Source organism: Furipterus horrens, unplaced genomic scaffold (genome assembly GCF_987537825.1).
Source record: "Furipterus horrens unplaced genomic scaffold, mFurHor1.1.pri manual_scaffold_6, whole genome shotgun sequence".
Taxonomy (NCBI): Eukaryota; Metazoa; Chordata; class Mammalia; order Chiroptera; family Furipteridae; genus Furipterus; species Furipterus horrens.
In genome coordinates this window covers 109,188,269-109,203,768 of record NW_028327176.1, presented here as the reverse complement: position 1 = coordinate 109,203,768, position 15,500 = coordinate 109,188,269, and the positions used below count along the sequence as shown (strand labels likewise).

General features: G+C 36.9%; 1 protein-coding gene across 1 annotated transcript in view; it reads right to left on the bottom strand.

Moving 5' to 3' along the window:
• PRIM2 (DNA primase subunit 2) overlaps nucleotides 1-15,500 on the bottom strand; it is a 316,163-nt gene that overhangs the window by 245,508 nt on the left and 55,155 nt on the right. Inside the window, exons 6-7 of the mRNA XM_090280494.1 lie at nucleotides 12,876-12,962; nucleotides 10,645-10,782 (exon numbers count right to left, since the gene is read on the bottom strand). Coding sequence (XP_090136620.1) covers nucleotides 10,645-10,782; nucleotides 12,876-12,962 — 225 coding nt within the window. The remainder of the gene's footprint in view (nucleotides 1-10,644; nucleotides 10,783-12,875; nucleotides 12,963-15,500) is intronic.

The window sequence follows — 15,500 nt, the reverse complement described above, 5'->3', positions numbered from 1 at the left end:
TTTTGCAGTGCATGTAAATCAGGAAATGGATTCTGCATTCTCTGACAAGTTCCCCAAATATATATATGCAATTAAATAGACAGGCAGTGAAATTTGAAGGTACAGAACTCTCCTGCCCGAATGGAACAGGCAGGAAGAGAAATGTCAGGTCTCATTATCAGCCAAGAGTATGGACGAGGAAGAAGCACAGAGGGAACATACAAATGAAGAAAAATCACAGTGGTCCCATTCCGCATCACTCTCCGCCACCCCTAAAATGACAAGTTCAAGGGATTATTCACATTGAAGATAGAACCCTGCAAAACCCAGCTCAGAGCTGACATTTTCTTTTGTCCTCACCCAAGGGCACTTTTTTCATTGCTTTTAGAGAGAGGAGAAGAAAGAAAAGGAGAGAAAGAAACATCAATGTGAGAGAGAGCATGGACTGGCTGCCTTCCACAGGCACTGGAACCAGGGAATCTGTCACACCCAGACCATGGATTGTAGGGACAAGGGATCAAACCCACAACCTAGGTATGTGTCCTGACCAGGAATAGAACCTGCAACCTTTTGGTGAGGGGACAAGACTCCAACCAACTGAGCCACACAGGCCAGGGCAGAGCTGACATCTTTAAAGCTCTATGACCCCCAGACCAAGTTCATCACTCTCTCTCTATGCTACCTCTGTTCCCAGTGCACACTCCTCTTCTACTGGCCGCACTGTATGATGACGGTTTACATCTCTCCCCCTTACTGTCCCCTCACACATTCTGAGCACCCTGAGAGCTTCATCAGATACTTGTGTCCCAGTGTTTTTGCCTGGCACATAGTGAATACACAAAAACTGTTACTGAATTGAACCTGAATAAGCATCTTTTTCTAAATGAGAATCAGCTATAAAGGAACACTGTAAATGACTATACCCAAACACTTCTTTTTGATATTCACTCTTTCTCTGACATGTAATTATTAGGTGTTGTAGGTAAAAGAGCAGACATCAGTGACTCCATTTTGGATGTGGCCAATCCTACAAGACAAAGTTGGTTTAATTCATGCAATATTTTACTTTGGTTTAAATTCCTCTGCATTGTGGGTGTGTTTTGTTCTCGCTTTTTCTCATTAATGATAAATTGGAAAACTTCCAGAAAACAAATTCAAAGACGTATATATAATCATTACTTTTCAATGTCCAGTCACTGTTAAAAATTACACTCTCAACACTTAATCAATCCTGTAACATTTTCCATATTCCTAGATCCCCTTGTGCAAAATTTTTAAATTGGAAAACTAACAGGTGATGCATCTTTCTTTGTAGTGACTGAATAAATTTTTGCTCTATGAGAGTAGAACTGTCAAAGAATTGAATTTACAAGTACCAAAAAAAATTTTTTTTTCAGTATTCAGGCGTTTCTTAGCAACTGAACTTGCTGATATTGTCTCGTCACAATAGGAATAAAAATCGGTGTTTCAGTGCACTCTGGTGTCAATGAAAGCAGTGCGGCTCAGTGACAAAATTTATAAATAATGTGTAAAAATACTAAGGCTGAGGCTTTTGAAACAGGTAATCCTAATTCTTAAATATGATAAATAATCTGAGGAATGGGTGTATTTATACTGGAGTCTGGGTGAATCTTATCCCTCCTGTGAATATGACCGGGGGGTGCAGGGGACACAAAGGTGACCATAAAAATAGTAACCTAAGAATTACTCTGCAGAGTCAGTTCAACAATGAAGAACGAAGCTGCTATTTTCAAAATACTCATAGCTAGAGTTTAAACATGGTTTATTTAGCATCATAAGTTTCTAAACAACGTATCAAACTCACATCTTACATACCCCAGAGAAAAACTGTCAAAACAGTAATAATTTTTACTGCAGCCCACTGTAGTATTTCTTCAGTATTTTGAGATCATAAACATTTGCAATTGAAATTTCAGAAATATTCTGCATTTATAGCACTTCACACACGTTATCAAGTACCTCAGTCCTTTAAAAAGTAGTACACTGAAGTGCACCCCCATTTTACTTCAGTTTTCTCAACAAATAAGGAGAACACAAACCTCCCACTCTCACACGGTAATTCATCAGATTCTGAGCACCTGCTCTTCACAAGGCACTGTGCCAGCATCAGAGAAAACGAAGCTGAATAGCGCACAATCCCACCTGGGGAACCCTACATTAAACACGTAATGGAAATACCCCTACAGGAGGGTGAACCAGAGAAAGCAGCAGAGAGGCCCAGGCATCTGGGCCTGGGGAGAGGTAACAAACTACTATAGTACAAGGGGCATTGAACTCAAGGAGTTATGCAAGAGCCAGGTCCTTCACTAACTGGTTATGTGAGTTCTTGTGAGCCTTCAACCTATCTAAGGTTGCACTTTCAAGGGCAAATGAAGAGGCCTGACTGGTAAGCTTTACTGAGAGCCCCTTATAAAAGAAATCAAATAAACACTACCATACATAATAGGACAAGCAAGCATGTCCACTGTTATCTATAAACCTAGAATTTGCATTCTAGTTGCCAAGAAAGAGGGCAAGATAAGACACAAATGATACACAACTCTAACATCCTTTCCTGCACTAAAAATTCTCTATGCACTAACATTTGCTGGCAACTGGAAAGGAAAGAACTTGAGATAAGTGAATCATTAAAATTCTTGCCACCAATAATTTCCATAAACACAAAATGCAGAACTGTACTAAGCACTACAGAAAAAAAATAAAAGGAAAAATCAAAACCTCTTAAAATATTCTTCACATGAACTAGCCCCTTCAAATGCACACCTAAAAAATATATAGCATTATAGGTTTTTAAAGCACTTTCATACATACTATAGATTTTTTTCAATGAATGAAACTGGTTCTATCAAAAAACTAGAATATTTCACTAAAACAAGAAAACAACTTTTATTCATTCATTTTCTAAAATAAAATACATAAGGAGAAAGATGCCAATACTCACTTATAATAACCTGTTCATTTGTGGTTTCCAACTCATTGGGTCTACCTGATCCCCACATCCAACTTCAAAATATTCAATTTGGTATTTGGCCTCTTCTCCTTTTATTCTTTACTCCTTAAAAATTGCTTCTAATAGTTTGGCTTCAAATTTTCAGAACCATGTGAGTGGCTCCCAAATCTCTCTCTTAATCTAAGCACTCTTCTGAGTTTCAACCCAAACTGACCTGGATGTCCTACCAATCTAGTAAACTCAACAGGCCCAATACCAAAATCATTTTCTTCCTCCAAACAGCTCTCACACCCCTACTGCTATAACACACCTCCAACAGCCCATGCTTTCCAGCACCTAACCATTTAGCTCTACTGCTCTCTGCAAATTGTTCGTCTCCCTATAGCCAAATTATTCATCTTTTGTTAAACATAAACTACATTAATGAAGTAAAATTTTATACACATGTCAAAAGTTGGACAAATAATATGGTTAGAGTTTGATGAATTTTCACTTAGTGGGCATATTCACGTAATGTCCAAAGAAGTAAAAAAATTTAACATTGACATTTAGAGTAATATCTATAATTTGACTGGAATTGATTATTATACATTGTGTGACATTGGGGTCAAGATACTGTATAAAGTCTTGTAAACACCACTACAGTCATGACATAAAATATTTTGATATAGGAAGCAGTTAGACACACATGAGCAGAGTAGGAATAAGCCAGGTACAGAAGGTCTCCAGAGCAGAAAGCTCCAGGTGCCTAGGAATGGACAATTGTAAGGTGGGACTTCACCTCCAGGGTGGCCTTTCCTCCCCTAGCAAATCATTGGTCATATGGTTTAGACCCCCTTAGAGGAGGAACAAGGGGGCCCATGTACTGCCTCAGGGTCATGGTCTCTACTGACTGCCTGGTCATTAGTCATCGCAGTTGGTCCTGACGTCAGCCATGGCATCACCCTGCCTGGCCTTGCTGCTGTTCTGGGCCTGGAGCTGAAACATAACTGAGGCCTAGATGTTATCTCTAGTTTGACCAAAAATCTGTCTCTGTAGTCAACAGACCCCAGACCCAAGGTTTTGTTCCTAAGATTATTTGATTCAGGTCAGAACCTCATTGTCTTGATGGCTTATGCTTAAGGGAGTGGTTGTGTAAGGGTTTATATGGGAGTCATATGAAGTTAGCCAAATCATTTGAAGGAAGTGTCAGCTCTGGCACTCTAAATTTCCTGAGCTCAGGTGATACAACCCTCAGGACACACCCATTTTCTACCTAGTCATTGAGTCCTTTCTGTACATCTTAGCTCTCCCTACTAGATAAGAGGGTTCTTGAAGGTCAGAGTCCTGTCTCATAAGCGGCCCATTTCCCATAGGCACTGTGTAGTGAACCTGATATATGTCAAAGAAATATTTGTTGAATGGACAACAAATTGTAAACTGTACATTACAAAGGGCCTAACAAACCAATACCTCACAAAGAGAGCAATGATCAAGTTTAGCTTAGCATCCTCAGTCAACAAACACGTCTCAGAGTAGGAACAAGCATATTTATTTCTCCCCCAAAATGAATGATTTCTTTCTGTTAGGTTTATGCTTTCAACTGCAATGTCTTGTGTTTCCTACAGATCCATAAGACAGGAAAATAAAGCTGGAGCCTAGGAGCAAAGGCAGGGGAGAAGATGTGGTATCCACAATTTGCATATTGATGGATTAGCTGTAGCACTGACTCGTTCATTGCAACCACTTCAAAATAACATTAAAAAATCAGGAAGCAATATTAGAAAAGGCATATTAGTAATCTAACCCCCCCAAAAAAATCAACTAGACAAAAGTAAGACAAATAAAATTCCTATATGATTCCAAGGTAAATGAACTATTCAAAAAATAATTATATTTAACCACAGCTTAAGGAACTAAACTAAACACTGCTTTTAAAAAGAGGATAACAGATTTAAGAGGAGTCCAAGTTCTTTATACATAAAATTTACTTGACCAAGTACCTACAAAAAAAACATTGTTCCAGAGCAAGAAACACTTGCTGAATCATAGACTCAACTAGGATTCCAAAAATGTGAAAAAAGAAATCCTTTTTAAAAAAAAGAAAATCCTTACCTTTCTCTGCGATTCCAAGAGCTGCTTGCTTGCCTGTCAATTATTTCCTTGAAAACTCTAAGTACTTCCTTCTACGTGTAAATTAAAATGTATAGATACATTTTCCAAAAGTCTGGTTTTTAAAGTTTTACCAAAGCCTTTTAAGAATGAGTCTCACAAACAGAAAGTGAGTTAGTCACACTACATGATAAAAAACAGAATCTGCCTTAAAGAAACTAAGCTACGATTTAAGAAGCTATCCATTTTTTAAAACAAAGCCATTCGGCTGACTAATGACAGAGTGGAGGTGTGTGGAAGCTCCAGCTCAGCTGTGGGCCCTCCTCTCCCCTCCACTACACACCACACCCTTCCTGGGTGATCTCATAGTCTCACAGCTGCACATTCTCCTCAGAAACCCAAACTTCTAAACCTAACTGTGTACCTGCTATCCCCAACCGGATGACTAATAACCACCTCCCACTTAACATGGTCAAAACAGAACTCTTGTCTTATGTACAGTATTTTTCTCTCAGTCTTGAGCATCTTGGTAAAAAGGCATCACCCTCTAATCAGTTATTCAGGCCAAAATCTAGGAAACGGTAACACAGCGTTCTGGAATACAGGTTTATAAGCTAGAGTGCACAAATTCCTATCCCGCCTCTGCTTTCACTACCTGTGCAAACATACTATAAGCCCCAGAGGGTAACAGTCCCCACCAGATAGGGTTACTATGAGGATTAAATGTGTTAATTCATGTCAAATATTTAGAACAGCACCTGGCAAATATTAAATTTTCACCATTATTATTATCATTAACCTGATTCCTCTTTTTCTCTCACACCCGATCTGTCATGTCAACACTACTTCAAAAGCAGAGCTGAAATCCATGTACTTCTCTCACTTGTTACTACCCTATTTCAAGCCACCATCTAGATTAATGTGATAAACTCCCAATCTTTTTTTTTTTAAATCCTCACCCAAAGATATGTTTATTGATTTTAGGGAGGGGGAGAGAGAGGACGAGAAACATCAATCAGTTGCCTCTCCTATACACCCCAACTGGGGACTAAACCCTCAACCTAGGCATGTGCTCTGACCAGGAATCGAACCTGCCACCTTTCGATTTATGGAACAACACTCCAACCAACTGAGCCATACAGGCCAGGGCCCAAACTAGTCTTGCTTCTATTGTTTGTATACTCACCAAAGTGGTTTTCAAGCAGCAGCTGCAGTAATCTACTTAAAATATAAGTCAGATCTTATCCCTCTCTTATTCAAAACCACCTAATGATTTTCGACTACATTAGGCTAAAAATCAAACTCTTTACCCTGGTTTATTTCAAGTCCTACATCTAGCCATTGTAGTCTCATCTCATACCACTCTCTGCTAACTCACTACACTACAGCTACATTGGCCTTTTCAATTCTGCAAAAATGCCAAGATTCCACCCTTGGGGCCTTTGCATTAGTGACTTTTGCTGCCCGAATGCACTTTCCTCTATATTTGTTCAGCTGGCTCCTTCATATCATATACAATGTTGCTAGTGTTTATTTCTTTAGTAATTTGTCTATCTCCCAATAGAATATAAGCTTTATTAAAAAAAGAAATTTCATCTATCTTGTTAAATACTGTGTCCCTAGTACCCAATATGTGGGTGAACAAATAAAAAGTTATTGAAAAAATAAACCATTAACTGAAAGAACTGGCTAAAGCTTCTAAAATTGTTATGTGAAGCAAAGAAATATATCTTTCCCTCATTCTTTCAGGAACTGGTTATCAATTTATTGCATCCCAGCTCCAAATTCAGCCTTTTTGCCTGCTCTGTAATTGGACCCTAACATAATTTCCTTCTAATATTTTCTCAGAGTAGGAAGATCTAAATTTCCTAATAATACAACTCCTTACAAAGGAACAGTTACCATCAAAAGATCCTCAGAATTACAATTTTAAAAACCTGATATTCAATTATGGCTCCAGCAAAAACCTTGGATAAATTACTTAGCCTCTTGGAGCTGCATTTTCCTCATCTGTATGATGCAGTTTATAATCTCTGTCTATTTCAGAGGTTCATGGTAAGAATCAAATGCATACATAGCAAACTATGGACCAGTAGAAGTTATTATTATTATTCAGTACCTATCAAGTCAACAAAATTTTACTGAACACTGCTCCTATGGGCTAGATGCTACACTAGATAGGAAATTTTAATTAAGACAGAGTTCTTTACTCTCAAAAAGCTTCTATGTGAGTTGAGGAGAGAAACACATAATTGGAATAATTTCATCACAGTTTGGTAGTGTGCCAAGCGCTAAGGGAGCACAAAAAAGGTACACTTACACAAGCTTGAGGCTTAGAAAAGGCTTCCTGGAGGAAGTGGGACCGCAGTTGAGTCTCAAAAGATCAGTATGGTGAGTTCTTATCAAATGAGAAGGTAATATCCACATTTTACTAGTCCCAAAGCATGTTCAAAAAGCCAGATTGGTTACATTATCATAAAAATCCCATGATCAGCCCTGGCTGGTGTAGCTCAGTGGATTGAGAACTGGCTTGCGAACCAAGGGGTTGCCGGTTTGATTCCCAGTCAGAGTACATGCCTGGGTTGCAGGCCAGATCCCCAGTTGGGGACGTGCGGGAGGCAACCACACAATGATGTTTCTCTCCCTCTTTCTCCTCCACTTCCCCTCTCTCTAAAAATAAAAAAATATCTTTAAAATATAATCCCATGATCACAGGTTAAGAACAAACTTTCATATAACACCTGGAATAAAATTCTTCCATCAACTTAGACTTCCCCCAGTCCCATTTATTTCATCTTCTACCACTTATTAAAACACCTTTTTTTTTTTTTCTTCTTTAGGGCAGTTATTCTCATCCTAAAGAATATTTCCATTCATAAAGCTGAAATTTTTTCAATTACATACTCCAAGGCCAAAATCATCTTCACAGGAAAGGACAGTAATAAAGAGGTTTAGATTTTTCTTTCACCATAGCTCTAAAAGAAATACCCTCTCTTCCTTCCAGCTCCCTCCCACAGCTGTCAGGACAGGTTCCCAGGCAATATACTCCATCTGCTCTCCTGCATCATAAGGCAAAGGGTTCTCCAGACAACCTCTCAACTAGACCTGATCCTGACCCTGACCCATCCAGGGGAAAGCCAAGCACTGCCTAAAGCAGCAAGTCATTGTCGCTGTTCTATCAAATCCGAAGACATTGAGGCCAGAGCCGTTCACAGCCCCTGGCAATCAGGACAGGTTCCGTAAGTCTGAATCCACCAAGCCTAACATGGACTACCCTATACAGTACTCTACAATTCCAATCCTGGGCAGAGAATCAACAGAAATGTGTTTGCCAAAGATGTCCGAGAATGTTCAGAGCAGCAGTTAAGAACCAAAAGAAAGAAAACAAACCTCAAATGCACATCAACAACAGAATAGGTAAATAAACTGTTAAATGAAGTCAATCAAAAGTGGGATGAATCAAAATCAAGTGTAACCTGATAGTATGCAATGAAAACAATATACCCTCATATCTATGATATTCCTGCTCACGATGTATAAGTTGCATCCAAACATGCAAAAACAACAGACAAGCCCAAATTAAGAGTTATTCTATGAAGCAACTAGCCTGGAATCTTTAAAAGTAAAAAAGTCATGAAAGTCAAGGAAAAACTAAGAACCTGTTCTAGACTGAAGGAGAGTAAAAAGACAATAACTAAGTAACACCTGTGATTGAGACAACTGGTGAAACCTGAAAGGGGTCTGAGGATTAGACGATGGATATGTATTGAAGCTCCTTTCCTTATCTTGACAGCCGAACTGTGGCTATGGGGAAGGGCATCTTTGTTTGCAGGTATTACACACTAAAGTATTGGGAGTAATGAGACCTAAGGTTAGGAACTTATTCACAAATGATTTAGGGAAAACAGTATTGTTTTTAACTTGCAACTTTTCTGTAAGTTTGTGATTATTTGAAAATTCTAAAAAAAATTCTTTTAAAATTTCTTATAGTATGTTGGAAGGGGGAAAGAATGAGCAGGAGGGAGGTACAAAACCTAAGTGTAATTTGCTGAAAATATTATTTATTACCTACATAGGAACTCAATAGAGTTTTGACCTTAATCTCAATATATTTAGATCCCCCATCTTCTGCAAAAAATAGAGGGAAAAAAATTTGCAAAGATCTGCCACATATCCTTCTTTGTACATTAGATGGTTAGAAAGATAAGTTGAATAGCAAATATACCTGTGCCCATTTTTATCAGCAAGGGAAGCTTTTTTTCAGAAACCCCCAACTTCTCAAATTTTCAGCCAGAATTACATTGTACCACATGCATAAACCAACAATTTGGAAAGGAGGAAGAAACCACTGTGATCAGCTCAAGGATTATACCAACACTCCAGAAACTTTCTGAAATACATGGGGGGATATCTTTGACTGTAATGGGGACTGGGAGGCACTACTGGTATTTAGAGGATGAGAGCTAGGGATGTCCAATATCCTGAAAAATATATGGCTGTTTCACATATGTCAACAGAAAAAATGAGTGAATAAAACCAATAATAATAAAATAAGGAGAATGGCCAACCAGTAGGCAAATATGTGTTTGCTAGAGAGACTGACAGTAGTGAAAGATACTATCTTTATCTATAAATAGATTATGGTCCAGGGTCAATCATAAGACAAGTAAAGAAAATATTTTAAAACATCAGCACTACTGAGGATAAAAAAATAGGATTAGAAAGGAAGGAAGAATATTAACAGTTATTAAAACACCTACTAAGCTAGGTATTTTCATAAACTATTCTATTTAATAAAAACTTAGTTAGCATTTTAGTCTTCCCAAATGCTAATACAGCTGAATTACACATGCTTAGTTAACCCAGAAGAGTCAATAATAAAAATGATTTACAGCAGAAAATATTACAATTTTTAACTCAAAAGGAAAAGTTGGCCTCTGCTTATACTGTAATCAGTATAGCTTAAAAAGAACCGTATCAAATAACTTTGCATTTCCCTTCTACATTAAGTACCAGAAAGTATAAAAAGAACTAGACTTGGATTAAAAGACAACACTGAAAAATGCATATATTTTTAAGATGTTACACTTAAGTACAACACTTTCAACAAATCTCTTAAAGAACAGTGATCATGCTATTTATTCAATGTAGCTAGTACAAATTTCAAGTGCTGTTTATTTCAGCACTATCATATCACTGTTTTTAGTACTTAATATAAAGATTTTCTTCTGTATTCCCCTCTAGTGACACAAAATACCAATTTAGAGCAAAATCTAAGGGTTAAATCCACCACAGTCCCCTCTAATTCTGAAGCATCTTATAAGAGACACAACCTTGAAAAAACCCAGATCAGCTCTCCATTAGTATTACTACAAGAAAGAAAAATATAGGAAAACTAACTATGGGTAGAAACAAATAAAAATCTAGCAGTCTAGAATTACCAGTACAACATCATAAGCAATTTGAACATCACTATGAAAATTAAATTAATTAACTTATTTCTTAAGATGTAAAGAACAAAACTACTAAGGGTATCTACTTTAAAAATGTGAATGTGGAAATAAAGCCAATAAGGAAAAATGATAATAAAGTGAAGCACTTACTGCCAAAGCCTTGGACAGTTTGGTTCTAAATTCATTCAGAATGATTGCCACGATGTCCCTAAGTGGCACATAAGCAAAGCCATCTTCCAAATAGACTTTCCTTCCTCGGAACAAATCCAGAGCATCAGCAAAAGGGATCTGCAGTCAGAGTGAAACGAGAAAAATAAGCACTATCTGTCATTTTGAAATCCCCCTAAGTCTTCATATGCACCAAGTTTAAATAAATTCTTCCTATGAGAAATTCATTAATCCCAGGAGATCAGAGAGAGGGGGAAAAAATAAAAAGATCAATTTGCACATCTTTAAAGTAAACAATTAGCAGTAGGAAGAAGTGGCAGTCCAAAAATGGATTTGTTTCAGAGTGGATATTTTAAGAAATAAATCCAGTTACAATGCTTTATTCTTATTTAACACATGAATTTACAAATATAGTCCCCAGGATTTCAAGCTCTCCACTCAAGCCCTCCAAACACACTGCATTCCTCTCACGTGATATACTCCACATTTTACTCTGCAACAAGTAGAATCCCAATTTGTATACAATTTGTTCAGTGCTGAAAATTACTAACAAGTGAACACAAATTTCTTTGCCTATGTTTCCGTTCTTTCTCTATAGAAATATTTCTCAAAAGCTAACCTCAACAATAAGAAATGAAAATAATAATAAGCATTCAGTTTTACTATTAAAATATTTGCCAGTATTTTTTTAAACCAATGCTAGTCTGCATGCATTTTTTAAGTCCTATAAACTAGACTAAAATTTTAAAATATCATCAGAATATATTAGTAAACTGTGATAATCACCCATATTCTCCAATAGTTTTTCTCCTTTTTAAAAATAAGGTAAAAAATTAGGTTAAAAATCCCCAAATTCCCTATTCACCCAAATTTTAGGGAAAAGCTAAATCTTTATGCCCATCATTCTTCAATATATCCAATGATACCAAATAATAAATAGACCATGTGATTTCCAACACAGTTTTTTAATCAATTTACAGATTTCTATGACTACAACACAGTCATTGTCCTGACGTAGGTCGTCACTTAGTTGAAAAGATAAGACAGACATGCAGGGAAAGTCAAACAGCTCTCCAGGGCAGTACGTGTGTGTTACTGCTCCAAACAGATACATTACACAGGACACATCAGAGAGGGAGGTAAGAGGCTCTATTTCAATAATCCAAGCAAGAAAAGGAGACAGAAGTTTGGAAATATGAGTTTTCATCCAAGCTCTGTTACGCACTATACTTATGATTTCGGTATATTTAATGAATGCTTCTGAACCTCCGTGGCCAGACCTATAAAACCAGGACAGGGCAGTGATCCTTAGCGGTTTTGTAGCTCTAATGTTCCATGATTCCATGGAAATAAATAAAATGCCTAAACAGAAGCAAGAGATGATATGAAGGCAGAGTAATGGGAAGTGTGAGATGTGGGAGGGATAAATATAGATTCCCAAACTCAACTTTTGGAATGCTGACTTGATGGTCTAACAGGTAGAAACAGGGAGGTTAGAATGAGGAGCTGAAGTGGAGGCAGGATTTTAAACTACTGGCGCCCATCAATAATAGCAAGTACATTCTTTTCAAAGGAAATCGGGGGTGGTGGTTGAAGCCATCAAATTTTACAATGAATTTCAGCTCTCCCCTCCTCCCCTTCTGGAACTATTTAGTTCAAAAAACATTTAATGGATTCAAGTTAAGCAGGTATCTGTGCTAAGGAACTGAGAACAGCAGAGGCAACCCGTGCAGGATGCTGGAACCCGGGTGGGGTAAAGAAGGTCTTGCCAGAGGAGACCAATTGTGAGAGTCCAAGCGGAACGAGACTGTGTTCACACGGGGAAACGGTCCCAGCATGGATGGCATCAGAGCCCAACAACAGCAAAGAAGACTTCCATGCAGAGCAGTCAGGCAGAACAGGGAGTGACAGGAGTGTCCTTGCCGGGGGCAGCCCAGCATGGAGTAGGAAAGCCTAAGCACTGCGAGAATTCCTTTTAGAGAATGGCCAGCAATAGGGAGTTGGAGCCCAAGCTAGGTAGGAGGGTGTCTGTGGAGGAGAACAGCCCAACGCAAAATACTGGCTCACTCCCAACCCGGTGAAGAGAAATACGCACAGGAGCGGGTAAGGCTGCGGTGACAAGAGGCTACACACATGGGTTAATTAAACACGTATATAAAGCTCAACGTGATATATTTAACAAAACCTAGGAAGTATTTTAAAAGTTTACATACCTTATAAACTGGCTCCGACAGAGCCCCATTTAAACTGGGTGATGAAGCAATAATCTCTTTTTGGAGAGTCTTCTCATCATCACTTATCTGAAAGAAAACATATTTTATATAATTTAAGAAAGTAAATCGTCACTCAGTCAATACAATACTTTCCTGTCCTGGTGAAGATTCTATATTTTTGTAAAAATTTTTTAGACCTTGATATTTGTAATCATTCCTAACACGACTATGAAATCATTATTGTCATAATGAAGCCAAATATAAAAAAATTTTTAATTCAATATACTTTCAAATTTCTACCATGCCAATTTATGATGACATGTACCAAAAGAATAATAGCAGAGAAACAGAAAATATTATAATATAAAAGGAAATGAGTTACAATAAAAATTCATGTTAATATAGACTAAAAATAAGCATTATCCCAATTCAAGAGTTATGTTATTAAAATACCTCTTTGCATTAAGAATGATTTAACTATTTCTTAATTTTCTAGACACATAAAACAACTCCAAACTTAAAATACTAGTTTTGCTAAAACTATAAATATATTATCTCAAAGTATGGTTTTAAAAAGAAAAGAGTGATACATCTAACTAGATAAAAATTATAAACTTCTATACAGAAAAATAAAAGATCTGTATATTGAGATGAAATATAAATGACAAACTGCAGGAAATATTTACATCATTTGACATCTTAGTTATTCTCAATAAACCCTCTCGAAGTAGACATAAGTACTCGTAATTCAAAAGCAAACTACCGTCACTCTTCATATAAGTGAAAATAATAAAAGTAAATTAAAATAATTTGATAGGTTTTCTACCTATAAAAATGGCAAAAATTGAAAAAATTTAGAATACACAGTATTGGGACAATCTTTCCAAAAGGCACTTTGACAAAACAAGTGTTAAAACATGCAGACTCTGACAATTTTACTTCTAGGATGTTACTCTCAAGTAAACAACAGGACAAACACACAAATAGGAACAATTTTTCTTCATCACAATATTATTTATAATATTAAGAAAATATAAATGTTCAACAGGTTCTTGGTTAAATAAATTGCAATAGATCTTGTTGTTTCAGTATACCAGGCTATATTATTCAGATCAACCTCTCACAGAAATCAAAAAACACTGATAAAATTTTTAAAAGCATTTTCTTTACAGCACAGAAGACTAATATACAAAGTCAGGCCCACATGAAGTAGGGTATCTAATTTCACTTCAGTTGAGACCCTCCTGCTCAAATGCCATGGTCACTAGAAAAACCCAAGCCTTGAACTGGTTTTAAGGTGGTCCCTGATTCATACCCCAGACACCTGGCAAAAGCAAACTCAAATCCTCTCTGGAGCAAAGTACACTCACAGCATGCCTTAAATGATTCCTACAAATACATTTTCAAATACAATGTCAAGTATATTGCATTTTATATAACAAGGCACACAATAAAACATCACTTCATGAGAAAAAAAAAAAAAAACTCAAAGCAAACAGGTGTGTAAAGAAATAAAAGACAAGTATAATGACAGCTATATGAATAGGAAACTATAAAAAGTTACTTAAGAAAGTTACTCTAGAAACACAAAAAACTTGAACTGGAATTAAAAATCCAATAGAATCATAAACACCTTAAATTTCAGTTAATGTAGGTTAGATCATTTAGACCAATCCATCTCATCAGAGTTCTCACAGGTTACTTAGGAATTACTAGGCCAACAGTCAAGGCCTGTCATTTAAAGCCCACTTTTATATATGCTAATTTGAGGATGCAGCTTCCAAGAACCTGCCAAAAGTAGATAAACTATCCCCTACTCTCTAGGACCCTAAAGGACTTAGGTGGTAGTGAACCAGAAGTTTATCAGCTGTCATATGGATCTACAGTCCAGTTTCCACTATCTAGTGGGCCAGGGACCTCAGATTATGGATTTAATTAAAGTTATCCTGGACTGTCAGTGCCCCAAGACCCATGAAAGAAATGACTGAAAACTCATATGGAGAAAGATATAACCCTCCTAGGCCTCAATGTAGCCCTCCAAATAACTTTCCAAATACCACCCAAGTACACAAAGACAAAGCATACAAAGAACAAGACTCCATGAATGAGAACCAGATAGAGGAGACCAAAGTATAAGCATAAGGATTGGAAAAGAAACAAAACTGTCATCCTTCACAGATTATATGACTAATACCCTTAGAAAAGTCAGAGGAATCCACAGATAATTATTATACCTGTTAACCTCAGTAATCAAGGTTTCTGAATATAAGGTCAAATGTAGAAAACCAACTGTATTTCTGTATATCAGCAGCCAGGTACAATAATGAAATTTTTTTTGAAGGTACCATTTACAACAGAATTAAAACTATCAAGTACCTAGGAATAAATCTAGCAAATGATGAGGAAGGCCTCCACAAAGAAACTATAACTTCACTGTGGGAAACAGGAGAAAACCTAAATAACAGATATCCCATAAATATGCACCAGAAGATTTAATATTATAAACATACCAATTCTCCTCAAATTGATCTATAGTCAATACACTCTCAAACAACATCACAATGGCTTTTGTGTATGTCTGTGTCTGTGTGTGAACATTTACAAGTTGGTCCTAAAATGTATATA